At 43.3% G+C, this 22,545-nt stretch overlaps 1 protein-coding gene across 3 annotated transcripts; it reads right to left on the reverse strand.

The window, feature by feature from the left end:
• Nucleotides 1–717: 717 nt before the first annotated feature.
• On the reverse strand, nt 718–22,520 carry aatkb (apoptosis-associated tyrosine kinase b). 3 transcript variants are annotated; one of them, XM_026315151.2, is made up of 13 exons: nt 22,411–22,520; nt 16,392–16,533; nt 12,127–12,206; nt 11,378–11,496; nt 10,835–10,922; nt 9,897–10,030; nt 9,388–9,472; nt 8,999–9,120; nt 8,147–8,296; nt 4,322–7,847; nt 3,847–3,973; nt 3,517–3,723; nt 718–3,063 (listed from the first exon to the last, which is right to left on the reverse strand). In XM_026315151.2, exons 1-13 carry the CDS (start codon nt 22,453–22,455, stop codon nt 3,035–3,037), a joined length of 4,854 nt encoding a protein of 1,617 aa, XP_026170936.1. In that variant the 5' UTR covers nt 22,456–22,520; the 3' UTR covers nt 718–3,034. The 3 variants fall into 3 exon arrangements, with proteins under 3 accessions (XP_026170936.1, XP_026170939.1, XP_026170938.1); XM_026315154.1 differs by lacking the exon at nt 22,411–22,520 and adding an exon at nt 18,627–18,714; XM_026315153.2 differs by lacking the exons at nt 16,392–16,533; nt 22,411–22,520 and adding an exon at nt 13,013–13,267.
• Nucleotides 22,521–22,545: the final 25 nt, after the last annotated feature.

Raw genomic sequence — 22,545 nt, forward strand, 5'->3', positions numbered from 1 at the left:
ACTAATGTGCTTGACTGGATTTACTACAATATGATCTGACTCCATGGGAAGAAAAGCTGACGAGCTCCCTAATTGTGGTTTGTGCCGCTCAAAACTTTTGGCTTCTATATACTTCCATACATTAGCATTAGCGTTAGCATTAGCAGCGGGCTAGCTCAACGCTAGCTGCCAGGTCTGCTAGGTAGCTAGCGCTAATGCTAAAACGGAAATGGCGGGATCTAAAAAGCCAATTTCTCTGTTTCTTCACAGGCTCAGCAACAAAACATCAGCTAATAGTGGGAGATAGTTTAAATCAGCAAAGATCATCTAAACACAAAAGGAGATTTGTATAATAGTGTTGGCTCGTTAGCTTACCATGCTAAGCGATGACATGGCTAAAAGCAGCTAGTTAGTTAGCGAGTCACTGTGATATTTGTGCTCAAATCCTTGAACTTAATATCCACAGTGTTAAAACCATCTGACGCCAACTCTCCATAGAGGGATAAAGGTTCCTCAGCGTCATTCTCATTCTGTGTCCTCGGCTTCCCTCACAGCGAACTATGGGAGGTTCGGACCCGGTTCACCGCTTCAGGTGTTGGGTCTTCATCACACCTGTGAGCTGCTCAAAGTGTGGCTTCAAAAATAAGATAACATAAAAACGCTTCCGGGAGTAATGCTTTTCTCTGTGAACACAGAAAAATATTTGTTAAAATAAAACTACAACATGGTCAAACTATCTAAGATGTGTAAAACAGACTTTATTTATATTTGATAAGACAGTACAGAAAGTAATGATGTGACCAGGTCAGTGTGGGGGCACATATTACTGACAGTATCCCAAACCAAAACTGCTTTATGATCAGCTCAAGGCCAAAGTTGTGGTCATGTTCCTTCTCTCTTTCTTCATTTGAAGGTAAAAACAGCTGCACTTGCTCCTGGACCACATCACAACATTTCTTTGGCAAAAACAACAAACATGTTTTCATTTTCAGTCCTCCCCTCCGTCACAGTTCTCTTAAAAGTGTTCGATGAAATACAAAAATATTACGGACAGCTGTCTAGATGCTTCTACGCTAAACTCTTACAGAATATTTAAGCCTCGGAGGCAAACAAACACTTAGAAGACACTACATGTTGATCGTAGGGCATTATGAAAATGGCATCATCCTTCCTCGTCGTTCCAGAGAAAAGACTGTCCAACAGCAGCCAGACCAACAACCCAGCAACCAGACTTTCCATTTCACCTCTGAGATTTTTTCCACACAGAAAGCAAAGCGTTGCAAAATGTCATGATCATGACACCAGACCTCTACTTTTCACCCAGCTTCAACAAGTTAGACTAAACATGTCTCACCTAAAAGCAACAGGTTTGTTTCTACAGTAAATATTTCACGTGTTTCATTTGCTTACAGTTTCAATCAAAGTTGTCTTTCTTAGAAATAAGTCACTTACAACAAACCAAGAAGGTCGGCTTCATATGCCAGAATCATAGTACAAAACTGCACCAGACAAGCTCAGTGAAGCCAATATACAGCAGGTGACAGTAACAGTAATGACAGACATTCTCATTTCTCTTTCAAACAGATAAAATGATAGAAATGGGCTGAAGCTGAGCGACGCTGCATGTGTAATGTGCTGATTTACATGTGCAAAATCATATTTGTTCAGACTAGTAGGTTTGTATTTTGATATATTGGCCTGTAGGGTTGGGCAATATTATAACACACACAGTACAAACAAATATGAATTGTTTGTACTAAGGTATTTATACTTTTAATATCTCTAGTTGTGTAGTCTTGGTGGATGTTGGCCATTTCATACATTGCTGCTTTCTTATAAGATCTTAAAAGATTTTGCACCAATGTGATTTTTTTATGTATTTAAATTGATTTACCTAAAGCAGAAATTTGAAGTCTGAATTTTAAGGAATGTACTATACCAAGATGTGTGTACATTTATCTAAGAGGTATATGGTTATAGATGTCATTATCGCAATATATTACATGTGGTGAAGATTTCATTCATAGTGCCCAACACTATTGGCGCATGACATTATTGGATAACTAGTGCCTCTCTTCTTGCTTTCCAGTTTGTTTTGGAAAATGGATTTCCCTGACCATGTGTGCCTGTCTCTAAAAATCAACTGTCCCCATCAATCTCTAAATAACCTTTAATAGAGATTCTTCTAGTCACCTGAAACCATGCATTGCTGTATTTAAATAAAAACCTGTTAAATCTTTACATCTGAGATGTATAAGTGACAAAGTTGAGCCTGATGTTTACAACAAAGTGGGGTTGGTTGTGATGGTGGTGCTGGCACTCAAGCAGTGGTTTTGACACAAAAAAAAGAAAAAAAAGGTCATGAACTCAAGTTGCCCAGAATCGATCAGCAGAAAAAGAAATTGTACAGACCTTAGCCATTAAAATTCCATTTTTATCCTTCCTGGACATTAGCATGTTGTTTCTCTCTGAATGAATCCAAATATTAACATTATAGTTTTTTTTTTATATTAAGACAAGCAGTTTCCTAAAAAGTACAAAGTCTGTGGAGCTGTACAGTCTTGTTCAAAGTGCTGATCCTTGGTTGGAAGTTGACATTGTGTCTTTTACTCAGTGACAGTTTGAGCAAAGCTGTCCTATCTCTAAGTCCAGGTGATTCCAGACACTTCTGAACTCCACATCATAAATGAAGAAGTGACAGAGGTGGTGAATGTGACGCTTTCCAAAGGGATGTCCGTACTATTTTATCGCTTTATTCTGAAAAATATGAAGAGTTCAACATACAAGTTTCCCCTGCTTTCATTGATTCTTTGCATCTCACATACAGTATATATTAATATTCTGTAACTGTTATATATTAACCACACCTTTTTTTCTGTATTCTAAACATCTTAGGTCAGTCATACGCTGTGATAAGATTGACCTTTCGAAAGTGTCCACAGGCGGCAAGAGGCACTGTCTTGTTTTTCTAAAACCTGACGTTAAAAAAGAAATCTGAAGACATGCTTGTAAGCCAAGTTTTTGTCACACAGAGGCAGTAAATATCCACAGCTTGTTACTCTTTGTCACCATCTTCGCTGCTTCCTGCAAAGACAGAATGAGGCAAGAGGATTAATGTTTGAAAATACTTCTTACAGGCGTCTTCATCCTCCAAAAGTCTGGCTGATTTACAAGACTTTGGCAAGAAACTGTATTAGCTCTTCGGTGTAGTAGATGTTAGTGTGAGCCAACAATAGTAGATTTTATGGGTCAGAAAATTAAAAAATAATAATTACAGACACTAAAACCTAGGGAACTTATGTCTTGAAGTTCTTTTTAATATTGTTAAAATATTTTTGCAGATTTTCTTTCCATCCGTTAGGTTTGTCTGAAAAGAGCAAATGTAAAGTTCTGGTCTTTTAAATCTTTTAAATCTAAACAGCTATGACAAAACTGAGATTTGATCTTTATGCCAGGCCCAGAAAACAAGATATGATATAAAATCCATTCCTAAAAAAACCATTCACTCTGGTTATTTGTTATTCAGACGTGACCCACCTCCGGCAGAGTCCATATCAGAGTCAGAGATGTGGGTGATGGAGAAACGGGACACATTGGAGGGGGAGACAGTGAAGCGGGAGAACTGCACAGCTGGTTTGGCGTCTGGGGTCTTGGTGATGGTGCGAGGAGGAGGCGAGTCAGACGCCACCGAGGATGTTGGTAGTGGGAGCAGGGGGAAGTCATCCTCCCACTCATACCCTGCACCTGAGAGGAGGCAGTCATAAAACAGTAAGTATGTCATTTGATATCTGCTCACCAACATAGTTTTCTATGTTACATTTACATATTTAAGTGTATCTGCACTGTATTAAAACATAATGTTCTCACTTTCTTCTGAGATGTTTCCATCTGAAGAGTCATCTGAGGCATTGACCCTCTCTGATTTGCTCCGTGAAGACTGGTCCTCTGCTCCTGAAGCGAAGCCGTGCTCAGCCAGCTCTTTAGTCGGGCTTTCCTGATAGCAGGTAAGTTTAGAGGAAGAAGAGAATAAACGTCATATTTGGTCATGTAAGCCCATTAAAGCTGTAATTTCCAGCTTAAGTATTAACAAGCTGCTTACACATCCAGAAAACATGAATCAGCATTAATTAATGCTGCTTTTATTTTTGTTTTGGTCTGAAAAATATATGCATTTAAGCTTTAAGTGTTCACCTACAACCACGTCACTGATGTTGGGCAGATATAGAGTGGGCTGTCACTCACAGGGGACTAATTACTGTAGACTGACTAACATTGATCAATGCAGGCTTAAATTGTGACTAAATGAGTGAAACCATGTGAATATATTTTCTCTGTCACTCACCTGATCGAACAAATAGACAGTGACATCATCAAAAAAAGACACCGTCTTCTTCTTGCGTTCCAGTTCCTCCTCCAGGTTATCTGTAGTAAGCAGGACCGGCATCTTTAGGAGGCTGCGTAGTTTGTGGGCTTCACTGTTGTCACTTATTACAATGGGCACTGGGTGGCACTCGTCCTCACTCTCTTCCCCGCTCTGTTCTTGCACGCTATAGGTTCGCAGCTCCTCGTCCGACTCATCGCTGTCATCAGTGTCAGCATCCTCCTCGTCAGCCTCTTCCCCATCGGCTGGACACTTCTGGCCCTCTATTGCAGGCAGCAAAGGGGGGGTGTTGGATGCAGGTGGAGGAGAGGAAAATGAAAATCGTCTGCTTGCAGATTGTTGCAAAGCCACTTCATCTTTGGGTAAAGGGTGTGGGATATCAGCAGATATCCCTGACGGCCTGCTTTGAATGGTCTTGACCAATGGCTCTTCTGTTTCCAAAGCCTGAACTTTTGTGTCCTCCGCTTCCTCCTCCTCTACCTTGATGGAAGTATGATCTCCATTTAGGGCACCAAGGGCTTCTTCCATGGCTCCCACCACCTCTGCTGCCCAGTCCCCCAAAGATGAGCTCTCTTCCTGGGATGGCCATTCATCCAGTCCTCCCTCCGTGTCAGAAGGCTCCAGAGGCAGTTCCTCCAGAGGCAGTTCCTCCAGAGGCAGTTCCTCATCCTGGTGACCACACAACTCTGTAACTAAAGCCATTTCTGGTGGAGAACAGGAGTCTTCTCCTTCCGTTAATGTGTGTTTAATTTCAAGTTTAATGCCTTTGTTTTCTACTCTGTCCTTTAGCTCTTCCTCCTCTTCAATCTTCCTCTTCTCACCTTTCTTTTCTCCCTTTCCAACATTTGTTTCATCTATAACTCTCTCTGACAGCTCATTCTCGTCATCCCTATACTGCTTTTCATTCTCATAGTCGGAAAAGTAGGCAGAATCTCTGTATGGTGTCTTTTCACTCAGTGGTAAAAGGATGTGGTCGCCTGTCTCTAAGGTTTCATACACTGAGGGTTCACTGTCTGTGGGCTCGACTTTAACATCAACTTCCTGCTCCTCCAGCACTTCATCCTCCTCCAGGCTCGTATCAAGGCTAGGCTTTCCCAGAGGCTGTTCACGGGGTTCATGAGGCTCTTTGGGTACAAACTCAGGGCTTTCATTATTTTCTGTGTCATAGCCACTGTCCATAGCTTTAGGTGAGCTGGATGGATGGGAGGACGCCGGGCTGAAGCCTTCACACGATCCGGCTGCAGATGGCAGATCCATGGAGTCCATGGAATCAGGAGTTCCTACCTGCTTCTGTAGGGACTTGAAGGCAGGGGAAGCGTTCAGCTCACTGGACTCATCAACAAAGATACCTGAGGTAACATCGGTGATGTCATCTGTGATGTCATCGTCCTCGTCTTCATCGCTACAGTCAAGGATGTCAGCGAGGCTAACACTGGAACCACCTCGGTCCACCCCACTGTCACCATTGTGACTCACCTCAGACTGCTGATCCGTGAGGGCCACCATCACATGCCTGTTGTCAGGAGGGGGCGGAGTGGCCTTAGTCATTGTCAGGATCACCTCTTCTATTTTAGGCTCTGGAGGTTTTTGCATGATTAGATTTTCCTTGATTACTTCCTGTCTGTTCTCTGTGAATGGGGTATGGTCACTTGTAAGGTCAACATACTGCTCTCCGCTCTCCTCTGGTTTTATCAAGGTGGTTTTGGCCACAATGGGACCCCCTGGAGCTGGAGACAGATTGATCATCTCGTCATTGCTGGGGAGGTCAGTGACCTTATCTCTCATGTAGCTGCTCTGATTGTAGCTGAGACTATAGCTGTTGTTTCTGACTAACAAGCCAGTGAGTGGATCAACAAAGTGTGAGTGGCAGCAATCTCCCGGTGCTGGCACCTGAGTTTCGCCCTCATGGCATAAATAGATGTAGGTGTTGCAGTTGTCTGAAGGCACCAATGTGCGGTGTTTACTCAGATTACGGCAGGCATTATTGTCTTTGGCCTGGTGGGGCTCTAGATAGTCAATGGGTTTGGGTAGTGAATGGAAGGCCAGGCTGTGCTCCTCTGGCCAGGAGTCTTCAATGTCTGTACTTGGCATCGTGTAGTGAAAATCTGCATAAGTGTCCTGTCTGCAGCTGTGGCTCGCCCGTCTGTGGTGACCCACGCTGCTGTGGCGGTGTTTTGAAGGCCATGTGTTGCAAGTGTGTCTCTCAATAAATATGTCCTCCTCTTCTTCGTCTTCTGAATCACTGTCTCTATGCCCGAAGAAGAGCGCCCCCTGTGTCTCCATGTTGATACTGATAGAATGGCGATTATGCCTGGTGTGGCTCGGCATAGTCTTCCTCAGAGAGCCCATCATGTCATAGTAGCCCCCAGTTATGTTCTTTCCTATGATGGAGGTCTGACTTGTGTCCAGATATGCATCTCTGTAGGCCTGTTGAGGTGGACTGCTCACAGAGGGGGATATACCCAGTGGGTTTTCCAGCTCACCCAAGGCCTGACGCAAGCTCCTTGACCCCCAGCTTTCCCGATGATGCTCACTTGAATGCTCACTTCCAATCAGATAGTGATCTATTCCCAAAGGTGGTGAGTGCTCATAGTAATAACCCCCATCTCTGTCTTTATAGGACACATAGTGACTGGACTCCCAGGGTCGGAGAGGGCTGCTGTCCGACACTTGCCCTAAAAGGGGCTCCATTGTCAAAGAGATAGCAGGACTTGAGTCATTGGAGTCATACACATCTGACTTATGGATGTCTGCTGACCAATAGTGAGCCATGGTTTTAGCCTGTGATGGGCAGGCCATGCACTCGCCTGAGTCTGCACTCCCAGTAAGGAAGCTGCCACTGCTGCCCTGGTAGTCTGGGCTGTAGGAGCACATTGTATAGTCTGGATCAATGTTACAGTCAACTGGCTCTTCGATGCGGATGTAGTATTCACTGCTTACTGAGGGGCTATGGGCACTGAGGACAGGAAGCACACCTGGAGCATGCAGATGTTTTGGTTGATAGTAAGGAGGAGAAATTCCATGGCTGAGGCTCTCCAGGGGGCAGCCTCCCACAATGCCTCCTGGTGGGTAAAAGGCTTCCTGACAATGATGGTTGACCTGACCCATGGTACTAGACGAGTCTGGTGCTCTATACGACTGGTCTGGTCTGGCATGTTCCCACTTATACTCAAAATTCAGGCCATGACTGGTCTCAGTGACTGTTAGTATGTCATCCCCAGACTCTGAGTGGTAGCCATCACCTGCTGAAAACTGCTCAAGGAGTGGGAACGAGGAGATGTTTGATGAGGGGTGGTCTCGTGACACTGCAGAGGCACCACGGTGGCTGTTGAATCTGCTATTGGGACGCATCGAGTTCCAACGCCTTTCAAAGTCCTCCTCGGCCTCGCTGGCCCCCTTCGCACACAGATAGCTGAGCAGCAAGTGGACTTCCTCTGCATTGGGTCTCTGATCAGGCTGGAGCCAGCAGAACTGCATCACCTCGTACCTGAGGAGCCCCAAAATGGAGAACAGTCATATAGTACACAAACATAAAAGAACATATAATTCCTTTAGACATTTCTGGTGCAGTACATTTAATGTGTCTGATTTCAGGCAGAACAATTTAATGACGGGACTAAAGAAACTTCACTGGTACAAAGAAGCAAAACCAGCAGGTTGATAATTAGAAAAGAAGAAATGAGAATCCAGTCATGCTGGAAGGGATTTAATTGTGTTGCTGTGAGTGATGTATTCCGCTGTTGTCCTCCTTTTAATAACTGAAAGATGTTTCAGAGTGTGTCTCACCAGCGCTCAGCCAAGGGCACTTTGAGCAGTGGTTTGGGCAGTCGGAGCTGCTGCTCCCTCACAGCATAAGTCAGTACTTGTCTGTCAGAGTAGTGTCTGTAGGGCTGGTTGCCCAGCTCGAACAGCTCCCAGATAGTCACACCCAGAGACCTGAGACACAGGACAACATGGACATTATGGTCATTAAACATAAAACTAAAAAACATTAGAACAAGTATGTGTCATTGGCCCGTTTGCACACAAATACTAAAGGTCCTTCATGTTTACATTCCTTGTCAGAGCTTGATAACTGTACATGCAGGTTTCCAACTGTCTTCTTGGTTTCTGACTTGCTTTGCCTCTTTTTCTATCAATAGTGAAATCAAGCTAATCAAACAAAAGGATACAGACTGTTCCCTAAGGTACAAAACTCGAATTTATCTTTCAAATTTAGTTCTTTAAAAGGGCCTCTGGAGTTACGGTTGGTTTTTTCCTGGTGGGTTTTCCCCAGGGGAGTTTGGATTAGGAAGGCCTCATGAGATTTTCTGTACAAAGCATGGTTGAATGATAATTTGATAGTTGGCTCTCATCGTGCAAGACAGACAAACATTCTCATTCATACCTACGGGCAATTTAGAGTCTCCAATCAACCTAAACTACTGATGTGTGAACACGTCTCTCTGTGGCTTTGTGGATAAATTTTAGTTTAATACAATTTTGGTTGCTCCTCACACCCTCAACGAGCTGTTTAGGGTCAAGACCTGGTTTCAGGGTTAAGGTTCAAATAAGGTTTACAGCAGGTTATGATTTAGGGTAAGGGTTATCCTCACAATTATAGTCAGATCAAGATGAGTGTGTGTTTTTGATCCCTACCAGATGTTGCTCTGTTTGGTCTGGTCCACCATTAGCAGGTTTCCATGCACCTCATCCACCAGCTCTGGAGCGATCCAGCGCAGTGGGATGTACATTTGATCGGATGTCACGTAGTAATCATCCTGACAGGAGAGACGATGGGAGGACAGAAAACAACTTTCTGATACAAGCTGCACAATAAAAAAAAACATCCCTCTCATGCATTTAAACCCACAGTTACAACTGTGGACTTAGTTACTTACTAAAAACCTCACTCATTTTTTTATCAATTCATTCATGCACTCACACACACCCACTCATAGTAAACTGTACCAGAATCGGTCTCTTCTTTTACCTCTAGTTCTGATTTGGTGAAATATTCTGAACAAAGAAACTAATTGTCAGATTACCTTATACTTGGTGTGGGACAGGCCATAATCTCCGATTTTCACTGAGACATCAGCAGTCAACAAGCAGTTCCTCAAAGCCAGGTCACTGGTGACGGGGGGCAGAGGTGAGGGAGGACGAAGACGATAAACAGCTGTTACACCTCTTCATCATTTAACATACTAATCAAGCCTGTAACTTTGCAGGAGGGTCATATTTCTCCAAGCTCACAACATTTTGATTCAGGCAAACACTGATAGGAAGAAGAAAATAATAAATCTTATTTGACCAAGTTCAACGCTGCAAACTTTAAGAAAACACACATGAATCCCCACTGGAGCTTTGAGTCGTTCTGGAGACTGGAGGTCACCGCCTGCAACAAAATCACTGATGCTGGAGTCTGTAAAGAGCACTCAGGCAGCACCAGGATATTGTTCCAGGAAGCACCCAAGAAGCAAAATGCAGGTTTTACTCATCAAAACGTAATTAATACATTATCACTTTGATGATATTAAATAGCAGAAATTGCTACCTGTGTATAAAGTTGTGCTTGTGCAGGTGCAGGAGTCCTGATGCGATGTCACAGGCCATCTGTTGAAGAATCAAAGGCTCTGGGGTTATGGTTTCTGCAGTCCTGCAGCTTCGGAGGTAACCCTTCACATCCCCCTGGAAGCAGCAGAGAAATACAACCTCTAACCACTGGAGGGCAGTCTCGTCCCTGTACTGAAGAACACACTAAACAGGAGTAAGATTCACCCATTTTTTGTTGAATCTTGTAAATCTGGGTTGTTGTTAGAATCCAGAGCCCTGTATGAAAATAAACCTGGTGTCCTCGGTTGAGCAAACCAATTGTTCTAGAGACTTTGTCTTCTTTCATCTTATTACAGTTTGAATGTGCGTTGTTTAGCATGAACAGTAATGACACAGAATAATGGATTTGATCCTTTTAGCCTTAACTTATGTTCCTCCTTAAGTTTTTTTGTCATAAAGTGCTGCCAGTGGTTGTGAACAATATGTGTTTCATCAGCTACCAAGTCCTTCAGTTGCACTGTGGAGTGAAGTACAAGTTGATAGATGTGAAGCGGCAGGAAGCCAGTTCTTCGTTCTTTCATTGTTTCAATATCGCCACAAACATTAGTGTTAAATACACTGAAATAATCATTGTTGTGGAGCAGAACAAGGATTTTATTCTGCACTTTGACTGGTACAAATGGCTCATGACTTATGGGCTCATGACTTATGGGCTCCTTTGGGCTTGGCTGCAAAATATTTACTGGCGCTGCCAAAAGAAATAAACAAAAAAACCCATAAACTAGATATTACAAAAGATTTTCAATCAATTTAATGTTCTGGAATAATGACTGGATATAACACAGACTTTCAGTTAAAAGCAAAAGGTTGGTCGGGCTCAGCAGAGGAACTTTTACATGTGCACCATGGCTCCTGTCCTCTGTGGGTTTGGATACTCACCAGAGGACAAAACTCCATCACCAGCAGGTAGGGAGTGACCTCCGTGCACTGGGCCAAGCACTGCAGCAGAGCAGGGTGCTGGAGGGTGCTGGGGTGAGATCATAACACAACACTTTTGACACATAGTCCTGTGACAACACACCAACTCCCACACTAACATCACAAGTTAGAGTTTTGTACGACCACAGTGAATAAGTGAACTCTCCTTGGGTGAAGAATGTTCTCTTATGTGTTTTGATGAAAATGAAAATCTCCAAATTACAGGTATTAAAACTGTGCTGCTGCACTTAAAGAATCACTTTCCCTAAAAAGCTGATGCATTTACCGAGTAACAATTATATTTGACAAACTTATCACAGACCGTGACAAGTTCATCAGCCACCACAAACATTAGATCCATTTAGCTGGGCACAAAATTAAAATATTCCTCATGACTACTGACACTACATTACTGCAGTAAATGTCGGAGTTACTTCACTGTCTGCCAAAGACAGACAGACAGAAATCTAACCAGAAAGACCGGTGGCTGAAGTAAACATGTACCGGTAAGGCTGTGCTTCCTCCAGGAAGTGCATCTGATCCTGCACGCTGGCACTGGCTTTGAGTTCCTTCACCACCACCTGGGTGGTGTTTAGGCCTGCGTTCACCTCCCCCAGCAGAACCTGCAACAGTCCAGAAAGATGCACATTTGCACAGGGCAGACATTTACACCATTTAGCATAGGGTGAGAGTCACAATTACACGAAGACAGATAGACATGAACAGTCATGCAGGAGTTTCAGCAAAGACAAAAAGCAGACAAACAGATGGACATACCCAGTCAACGCACAAGGATGGAAAGGACGGGTGTGTGTTGACGAGTGAACAGTATGAAAAGAGGAGAAACAAAGAAACAGAGGGAGAGAGTGACAGCAACATGTTATCTGGCTGTGAAAAGACAACACCACACCATGATTCAGCCTGCAGAGGAGGGCTATTACTTGGAAAACGTTACCAGCAGAAAATTTGTTCTTACGGACTAAGCCTATCACTTCTGGGACAAGCTGACATCAAAGGCATATGGATCAGGCTGGCATTACACACTCAGACATTACAGGTAATACAGCGTGTCGGACATTTTTAACTGAGTTCATTTTAAACACAGCCAGGATCACAGCAAAGACTAACAGCAGTGATGTCAAACTCGCTGCTGCGTTTCATCTACCTGGCAGGAAGCTGCAGGGACAGCAGGAGCGACCGCTAAAACCACCGGCAGCTTGTTATGAAGCCTGAGGCGTCTGAAGTTGGCTTACCTTCCCAAACCAGCCATTTCCGATCTCTTTCAGGTAGAGAAGGCTGTGGCGGCTGAGATCTGTGGATTTCAGGAGTTGGACTGGAGGAAAAGAAGAGAGGGAGACATGTTAGAGGGATGGATAATCTCCTCCAGCAGCCTCTTCATGGTGTGGTACAGTTCCAGTCTATAAAGATGCTGGTTTTGCATGCATTAGTACAAATCACATTACAGTACTTTGCAAACAAATAGCTCGATGTGTTTCAGAAATTTAAATATTTTTCCCTCTTTGCTCCAATCAGCCTGTGGTTTCCCTTCATTCCCATGTAATATGAAAATCTGGTCGCAGCCTCCTGAAACTGGAAAGTGTACAAGTGTATTTTTTAATCAGTGTCACGTTATCATAACTCTGTGATGCCATGCTTTCTTTTCAAATAAATCTGCATTTAAGTCACTTTATTGCAATATGACACATATTCATACACATATATTCATGCAGGAATGATGCTCAAGCAATTAGCAATGCTAACTGAGTTTCCTACCACATGTAAATGGATGGGAACCAGGTTTTGCTGGAACAAAAACCTATTTTAATAAAGTCTGCAAATATATGAAGTACATGTGACTTCGTCCTGGAAGACATTTGAACTTAGAAATCAAGTTTCAAACTGTGCTTTAAAAACAGAATTAGCATCTAAAAGCTGACGATGTGGGGTCAGTGATCAATATTTCCAATATCTGGAAAGACTAAATAGCTGGTTGCATATAAAAAGATGAGGGGGTTATACATACAGGCACAGTTATTTCTGAGTGCAGTTTGCCCTCAGCTATGTGGAAGTCAATTAGAAACGTCAATGATAATAATTTCATGAAATAATATTTATCTCAGGCCTGTAGATATAACTCACAGCTGTAACATGAACGCACCACATCCAGGTTCTTAAGTGGCCAGAGTAGGATCCATCTTCTGTCCGATCGATTGTTTTTAACCTTCCCTAAAATAAGAAAGCCAAACCTGCTGGTGGCTGTTGCCCTCATTCCTCGAGTAAACAAAACAGTCTCTGCTCTTAAGTCTTATTCCATATTGAGCCTCGTCTGGCACCGATGTGTCTGACTGTCCTCCAGCTCCCAGATACATCTCTGTCAGCATCCCCTGCCCCAGCTCAGCAAATGAAACAGGTCTGATGGCAACACCACCCCCCTGCTCCATCTCTCACCCCCTCACCATCCATCTCTTTCTTTCTCTCCGTCTCCCACGATGACACTTGGATTCTGGGCGTAGGGGCAGACAGACAGATCTTTGTGATGCTGCGCTGTCCCTCCAGACTGCCACACAGTCCAGGCACTGTGTGGAGGCCATATTGGACACCCCTGTCTCTTTCCTCAGACTGGTCATTCCTTACACCCACTAATGCTCCCTTCTTCCCAAAGCAGAATAACCACCATTGTCCGACTGGTTAGGGCAGCATGGCACCAGTTAGGACCAGTTAGTACACACACACTGGGGCTATTATCCACTAGCTTCTTGACATAAGAATGAACTGAGTTTTGGTCATAACAGCGGCAGGCAATGGATCCCACCTACGCCACCATTTTGCCACAATGATGTTTTTAGTTTTTCATTCTGAGAAAATGTACGTTTCAGGTGGAAAGGACCATGTGAACCAGTTGTGGTAGAGGTGTAAAATAGTTTTTAAAGATTAAACAAACAAAGTCTATGACTGTGTATTTTTCTATAATTATATTCAATTATAAAACTATAAAAACTGTAGGCTGCAGTAACTCAGCGCTTCATGATTTTACTTCAGATAGTTTTTCATGCTCACTGACAAACTGAAGATACTCGTACTTTACTCTATTCTCACATTTCTTTGCAGCCAATCCAATTCCCATTTGACAGCACTGTCTGGTCTTTTCTAGCTGTGTGCTGCTGAGCATCTCTCTGAAGAATGCATCGAGCTTAATCGCTATAGTAGCCAGGAAGTCTTTAGTGAGAAGCACAGCGGGAAAATCACTCAGAGCCAAATGGAATTCCCATTATCCCCTTCCAGTCCAGTGCATCCTGGTCCACGCTGGGCTGAGGTGCTGAGCTGAAGTGCCGTCCTTGGACAATCCTTTAAATTCACTAATGACGTTTCCTTGTTGTGTAAGTCGTTTAGAAATGGTGACGATTCAGAGGTCGAAGTTTAGGAGTGATCGTCTGATGTTCTTCAGAAGATTTGAGAGTTTGTTAGAAAGATGGAATACCAGTAAGTGCTCTGAGTGGGAGAACGTGTGTGTGTGTGTGTGTGTGTGTGTGCACATATGAACTTGAGAATTTGTTTTTGCTCAGACGTCTTGTGTGTTTTCACATGTGTGTAGCTGTTCATGTCTCCTATGAGTGGGTGTGAGCTCCATTAGCCTTTGCAGCTGCATTAGGGTGGGTCCTGGGAACCGGGCCCTGGACTGAGCACAGCTCTTACAGTACTGGGGTCTGATCAGGAGCACCACCTCTCCACACAGTCCTTCAGCAGCCCCAGTGCAGGGCAGGATGACAGAGGAGATGGGAACATTGGCTGAACGTGTCTGGTCGTAGTCGTAGCTGTTATTCTACTTCAGCTCTCAGGAATCATTAGCAACTTGAAATCGGAGACTCAGCCCCGCGTTAAACGCAACAAGAAGACCTTTTTATTCTGGCACTCATAACGTTATTTATTTTAGCTTCATAATTCCTGTTCCTGTGTTTTCCTTTCCTTGGCTCCTCCACTCTGGTCTGCGCTCGTCTTCATTCTGTTGCAGTATGTTTAGCTTTTTAGTGTTAATATTTTATCACCATGTGAAGCACTTTGTGCTGCATTCATATGAGGGGTGCTGCACAAATATACTTCTAGGATGCAGTGTCTCACACACACACACACACACACACAGACACACAGACACACACACACACACACACACACACACACACACACACACACACACAAACAATAAATGCGAAAACTCCAGATTGCAGCAAAACTAAGATGATAAATATTCTGAGAAAGTTTTGACCAGTGGAGCAAATGGATCCGTTTCTGTTGCTTCATCCCTCATGAAAAATGAAACGTGTTTTGCTCAGTGATGCCAGTGGGTGATACTGTGCTGAAGGTGCAGTAAAGAATCCCCTGACCTCTGCCCCTGCAGGGAAACAGTCTTACTAACATTAGTCATGGAGACACTTTTGGTTTTGGAACTGCAGTATTTTTTCTATTTTCAATAAGGTGGAGATAAAAAAAAATATAAATAAATGTACAAATAAAATTCTTTCTTGTAGTGACGTGTCATCTTATTTTTTATATCTCAAAACATTGCAAACAAAACCAAACCTATCTGCATAGAAACTACTAGTAAGTGATAAAGTATATTTGTGATTTACCTGCAGCAACTTTAACTTTTCTCCCTTTTTACAGCCACTAACTTACGTGAGTCTGATCATATGGATATTTGAGTTTTGAGGTTTATCAGGCAGCATCAGCCCGTGACACATAACAAGGACCATTGTCACAGAGGCAGAAAGCAAAAGGCGACAGAGTGATAGAGGGGTGTTCTCACTGGGGTTTTGTGCTCCTGCATGCCTGACATACCAGCAGGCAGCAGTGTAGGCTGGCCGCCTGGCCGGGATTATGCAACATCCAGATGTTTGTGGGAGAGAGTTTAAGTTAAAGAGAGCATAGTTCATTCTGTAGGGACCTGCAGTGAAGGATTGTGGGATAGGTGGAGGCCCGACTGACCGAGGCCAGTGTCAGGGCGGTGCACACTCCAGAGACAAACTATGACTAATGCCAGACACAAAGGCCCCTGTACTCTTACGTTATTCTCACACCCTTGCATATGTAAGGCTCTGGCACTCTTACAAAGATTTGGAAAGATTTGCATCAGCAAAGGACTAGAGATGTAAATTACAAAGCACTGACAAAACCATCGGAACGACATCCTGACGGGATAGTCTTTGATTGTATTTTATCCCTGTCGACAGCAGAGAAAGATTGTGAATCTTTGTAGACGTGTAGTGGAGAATTCAAGGATTTACTGAGTTAAAATGCTGGAAATAAAAGTAGAAGACTTTCACTTTAATTTTCTCTGGATGACTCAAAAGTTGATTGTTTTTACGGCTGGACCACTGCAAACTTCAGCCTCTTCTAGATTAAAGTAGAATCTCACATTTCTAGAGAGACTTGACTTGTGCTCGGCTGCACAGAGCAAGTGTTTGTAGAGAACAGACTCAGGATAATCCATCAGGACCCAAGAGGTCAAACTGCAGTGACTCACCTGATCGTGCAGGTTGTTTGGCGACCGGCAGAGACACCTCGGTGAGGGGCAGGATGTAAACGTCCGGGCTGCCCTGGGAGGCCGGCGAGGCCAGGGTGGACATGTCTGCGTGGTACTCCTCCCCGTCCACATTCTTGAATTCCTGAAACACACAGGCACAAATAAATGAAGAGGTCAAAGGTCATGTTATACTGCGTATGTATAGATAGACAGTGATGGAGACTACTGTGAAAATGCTGATATTTTGTTGACACAGAGCTGAGATAAACTGCAGCAAGCTGTCCTGGCCCGGTTCAGTGTTTCTCTGAGCTGTTTGTGAGACTGTTGGAACATCACAGTGTAAACAAAGCCAGTCTGAGCTACCCAAAGATTATTTGCACTAAGACTCCATGTATCCCGATCCTCAACAATTAAGCCCGATGGTTTTCATGCTGGAAACACACTGAGCACAGACTGGACCCAGCCAGCAACAATGTTTTTTGAAAAGACTTAATATTTTTCTGTCTGTTTTAAATTCACAAAGTAATAAGGACTTGACTTGTCGTACTTCACAGCTCTGAGTGGATAAGATGGAGTCTGCTCACATCACTGATAATGTCTCTGCTGTGTATTAGCCGTAATCGCGTATTTGATGCAACCTCTGGACAAAACAGCTGAGCATCTGTTGAGAATATTAAGAGCAAGAACAAATCATTACCAAGACGTTGCTGCAAAAATGTTCCACATCTGTCTCAGCATAAGGAAAAGGTAGTAAAACCGTTTTCTGTAAGAACAATAATGGTTGAAAACAACAACTGACCGGAGTTAAAGCATCATGCAATAATCAATAAAACCACTTTCTGCTCAGGTAAAATCTTTGTTTTTCTGGTTGTTTCCACGTGTCCATGCAGTTTGTAAAGGTTTTCATGCACTGGGGTTTTGTATTATTCCCTCTCTCTCTTCCACAGTAATGATATGGATCATTTGAATAAAGACTCGATATTTATGTAGATTTAAAACTTACCAATAATGACTTCAATCTAAAAACAGCTACTGGGAAAGATGCACATCAGTAATTAAACTATTTTATGGGAAATGTGCAACAGTCTTTAAAAGGACAGACAGTGGAGATTTCTGGGACCAACACTCTGCATTTTTATCATGTTTTGTCATTTTTCCTAAAAGAAATAAACCAGTGTCACATATTCTGGGTTCAGAGGAGGCTCCAGGTTTAGTGGTTTAAACAGTTTTATGGTTTCATGAAGGCCTGAGCAGGATGAGCTAGGGTTAGGGTTAGGGTTAGAGAGGAGCTGCTGAAAGATTCCTTCTGTCTACTGAGCAGTGACACATCACAGGAAGAGAGGACGAGGAGGGAGCTGCTGTGTCCACAGACCGGATGTCAGAATAAAAGTCTCTTAGTTGGGAGCTGGAGAGCAGCGAGGTCACAACGCTGGAAAAATCTGACCTGTTGCAGCTTCGAGCGACACCCACACACACACAAACACACACACACACACACGTTCATTTTCATTTACACTGACTTACTTTCATTTCCTGCAGACGTACCCTAACCTTGACCTGACCCTAACAATAACCAAGCCATCGGCTTAAAATGAAATGATTTGCCTAGTTCAGTCCCCACAATGTGAGTAATACCAGGCGTGCGCACGCACACCATGCTCGTGCACACTGTCCCTTGGACTAACTTCCAAATCTTCACACGGCCTTGTGCGCCCTCCCAACATGTGGCTTCGCTCTCCACATCGACATCACACTGTCACTCACACAAACACACGCACACAGCCCAAAGCTTACCAAAGAGGAAAATGATCTTTTTACACATCTAGGGCTGCAAAACACTGAATTTTTTCAAGTAATAAGTAATCCTTAAAACAAAATGAACCAGGAGGGATAAAGTCTAACAAAATCTCCTAGAATGCAGAGAAAATCAGCAAATCATTTCTGCTTGAAAGCATCTCATGCTACTCATTTTCCATCAATCAGTCACTTGCCTAATATATTCAAGACTTATTAGAATAATCCTAAAAACACAATGAAACAAATGTTTGCACTTTGCACATGACAATCTGTTAAAAAGATGATTTAAGAAGCTCCAGCGGTTCCTTTCATACTCTGTCCAAAAAAAACTTTAGAAAACATTTAGCGTTTCATCCAAAAACCAAAACGCCCCGCTGACTCCCTCGCTGAGGAAATAAACAGCATGAGACCCAGTGTGTCACCCATCCCCTGACGTACCTTTCCTCACAGTCCACAGGTGATGACACGCCAACTGTCTTTCTGGCGTTCTCTCTCTCACACACACCCATATAAACACAGAATCACTGCCCCCCCACCCCCCCCCACCACCCCCACCCCCAGGACTCCCATTGGTGTAACGGGTGGAGGGCAGCAGGAGGTTGGTGGTACCAGGAAGAGCTGCTGCAGAAAAAGTCATCAGCATCTGCAGAGAGTGTCATTGTTGAGTCCAGAGAGGAGGGAGAGACTCTGTAGATGACCACTGACTGTCCTCAGGACTGCTGGGGATGGAGGGAGGGAAAACCAAAAAAAAAAAAAAAGCTGGGGGGGGGGGGGGGGGAGAGGAAGAGGAGGAGGAGCACGAGCTCTCGGTTCACAGGCGAGACTGAACCTGCGGTCATCTCGTGAGGGAGGGGAGAGAAACTGAGCCCCCACAAAAATGCAAGGGAGAAAAATACAAGTGGGAAGAGGGGGCGGACGAGGACTGGGGGGGTGGGGGGTTCACATAGTATACTTGTGACATCACTCTCCCTCCCAAAAGCCAAAGAACATCTGCAGGGCAGCCCCTTCCTCACTTACCCAGGAAAACAGACACCCTCACATACGTCTGTTAACACGACTGGTTGGAGGACGATTCCCTGATCAACCCGCCCTTTAACCTTAACTTCACCCAGGTCAGTTCCCTTAACTTCAACATCCCGTAACTTAGTCCAACCTCAAAACACCATTTAGAGATTCCTGTGCAGCCACACATCATATTTCCTTATTTTTAGACATGAAAAGCTGATTAAATCTCTTATATTACAATTACAGGAGAATGCCTGTCTTATTAAGGGGTTTCAGAACCTAATTTAGGGTTTATCTTAAAGTCTGTTGTCACAACAAATAAAAAAAATGAAGGCAGTTTATGCTTTTTAAGAATTTTTCTGCTGGTGATTAGGGCTGTATGACCTTTGCTTAACATCTTTAAAAAAATGAGCAAATTCTGCTCCTGACACGTCATCGCAGGTCTCAGTCCTCTCGTGCGAATGTTGATTGTGTACTTAAAGGTGAAGACAGTAGTTTTAGATGAGTATAAAGAATTCAAGGATACAGAAAGTCTGGCTCTAACAGCTGCACAATGTAAGTGGAAACCTGACAAACTGTGGTTGTGCAAGAAAATATTTACTGGACTGTTTCTTGTCCAGCTTTAGCACAAAACTCCAAAAAACCAAAGAGAAAAAGCTCCATAATCTGTAGTCAGACAAGTCCACTTATGTCTGCAGTTTTACATGAGTTTTAATCTTAACATCACGTCCAAACCCTGAACTCACCCCCTCAGAGGAAGTTCCTCTTCTTGCCATTATTGTTTGTTAAACACGGAGAGCTTTTTCTCTCGTTGCCTCTTGAAGTTTTCTTTTTTTCCCCCCTGAAATTCCTTCTTCCTGCTCTGGGAGAGGCTGTGTCTAATTCCAGATGGGGCCCTGAGGCCGGATGCACTACGGGCTCATGGGTATGCCCTTCCTCACGCCCTCGCGCCCTTCATCTCCCCCCCTCCTCCCACCCCGGCCCCTTCCTCAGACACACCCTGACAGGTCAGAGCCGGGTGGTCCAACCCGCCGGGGACAAAACCAGATTCGAGACATCGTTCAACCAGTGTACAGTTGATAGTTGGATAATGCCCTGGATACAGGCACTTTTCACAGAGAGCAGGGTGTGATGTAACATATAGAGACTCATGATCAGTGACTTGAATTTAAAGTGCGTGCATCATTTTACCACGAATGAATATGTTAATGAAAAATCATCTTCTGAGTGTGATTTATTATATAGTTTTAAAAGCTTTTATGCAGCTGTGGGTACAGACTAAAGTAGGAATGGACGGGGTCTAAACACTGGAACTCACGTTATTTATTAGTATATATATACTAATATGTACTTATATACTTCTAATTTGAAGTACTTTATGTACCGCCGGGTAGCTGACGTTAACTACCTTACATACTTCTAATTTGAAGTACTTTATGTACCGCCGGGTAGCTGACGTTAACTACCTTATATACTTCCAATTTGAAGTACTTTATGTACCGCCGGGTAGCTGACGTTAACTACCTTATATACTTCCAATTTGAAGTACTTTATGTACCGCCGGGTAGCTGACGTTAACTACCTTATATACTTCCAATTTGAAGTACTTTATGTACCGCCGGGTAGCTGACGTTAACTACCTTATATACTTCTAATTTGAAGTACTTTATATACCGCCGGGTAGCTGACGTTAACTACCTTATATACTTCTAATTTGAAGTACTTTATGTACCGCCGGGTAGCTGACGTTAACTACCTTATATACTTCCAATTTGAAGTACTTTATGTACCGCCGGGTAGCTGACGTTAACTACCTTATATACTTCTAATTTGAAGTACTTTATATACCGCCGGGTAGCTGACGTTAACTACCTTATATATTTCTAATTTGAAGTACTTTATATACCGCCGGGTAGCTGACGTTAACTACCTTATATACTTCTAATTTGAAGTACTTTATATACCGCCGGGTAGCTGACGTTAACTACCTTATATACTTCTAATTTGAAGTACTTTATATACCGCTGGGTAGCTGAAGTTCACTACCTTATATACTTCTAATTTGAAGTACTTTATATACAGCCGGGTAGCTGATGTTTACTACCTTATATACTTCTAATTTGAAGTACTTTATATACCGCTGGGTAGCTGACGTTAACTACCTTATATATTTCTAATTTGAAGTACTTTATATACCGCTGGGTAGCTGACGTTCACTACCTTATATACTTCTAATTTGAAGTACTTTATATACCGCTGGGTAGCTGACGTTAACTACCTTATATACTTCTAATTTGAAGTACTTTATATACCGCTGGGTAGCTGAAGTTCACTACCTTATATACTTCTAATTTGAAGTACTTTATATACAGCCGGGTAGCTGATGTTTACTACCTTATATACTTCTAATTTGAAGTACTTTATATACCGCTGGGTAGCTGACGTTAACTACCTTATATATTTCTAATTTGAAGTACTTTATATACCGCTGGGTAGCTGACGTTCACTACCTTATATACTTCTAATTTGAAGTACTTTATATACCGCTGGGTAGCTGACGTTAACTACCTTATATACTTCTAATTTGAAGTACTTTATATACTGCTGGGTAGCTGATGTTTACTACCTTATATACTTTTTAAAACTTCAAATAATGTGGGATTTTACTTTGCAAATGTTTCATGGAGACACAAGTACAGCTAAGCCTCAGGTACACACAGAGTAGAAGGAAACACTGCATGTAAACTTAACTATGACACATCTCAGACTAATACCTACATGTAGAAATCACAGGCAGACATAGACACATTTCATATGCTCAGGGCCACCAAACACACACTCTCTCTGGTGCCATGGCCCATTTCTGCATGTTGCTCAGAAATGGGGTCTGCATCAGCGGCTCAAGATGGTCCTGAAAAGCTGCAGGCCTCCATAAACGCAGCCTCTACCACCTTTGTCTGCTACTCTGTTAACTTTCCATCAACCTTCTCCAAGTCTAAATGGACGCTGGCCCTGAGTGCTGAATATAATGGATGTGTAATGAGAGGAGCAATGCTCTGTGTTCAGGTCATTTGCAGTAACGCTCATGGGCAAAGAGAGTTGAAGAGCGTGTCTCTGTGCACGACTCCATAAAAACGTCTTATCATTTAGTAGAGTGTGTGAGGTGCAGAGTTCAGGCTCGTGTCCCGGCTCATGAGGAGGATGAGGAGAGGCTCACCTTGAAGCCAATTTTGCCCTTCTTGCAGCAGAGGCAGGCCAGCATGAGGAAGACAAAGGTGAAGAGGCCCGAGAAGGAGATGGCCACCACAGCCAGGGATGTGGACCAGGACAGCTCACTCAGCGGAGCGCCATC

The sequence above is a fragment of the Mastacembelus armatus genome, chromosome 19 (genome assembly GCF_900324485.2).
Source record: "Mastacembelus armatus chromosome 19, fMasArm1.2, whole genome shotgun sequence".
NCBI lineage: Eukaryota > Metazoa > Chordata > Actinopteri > Synbranchiformes > Mastacembelidae > Mastacembelus > Mastacembelus armatus.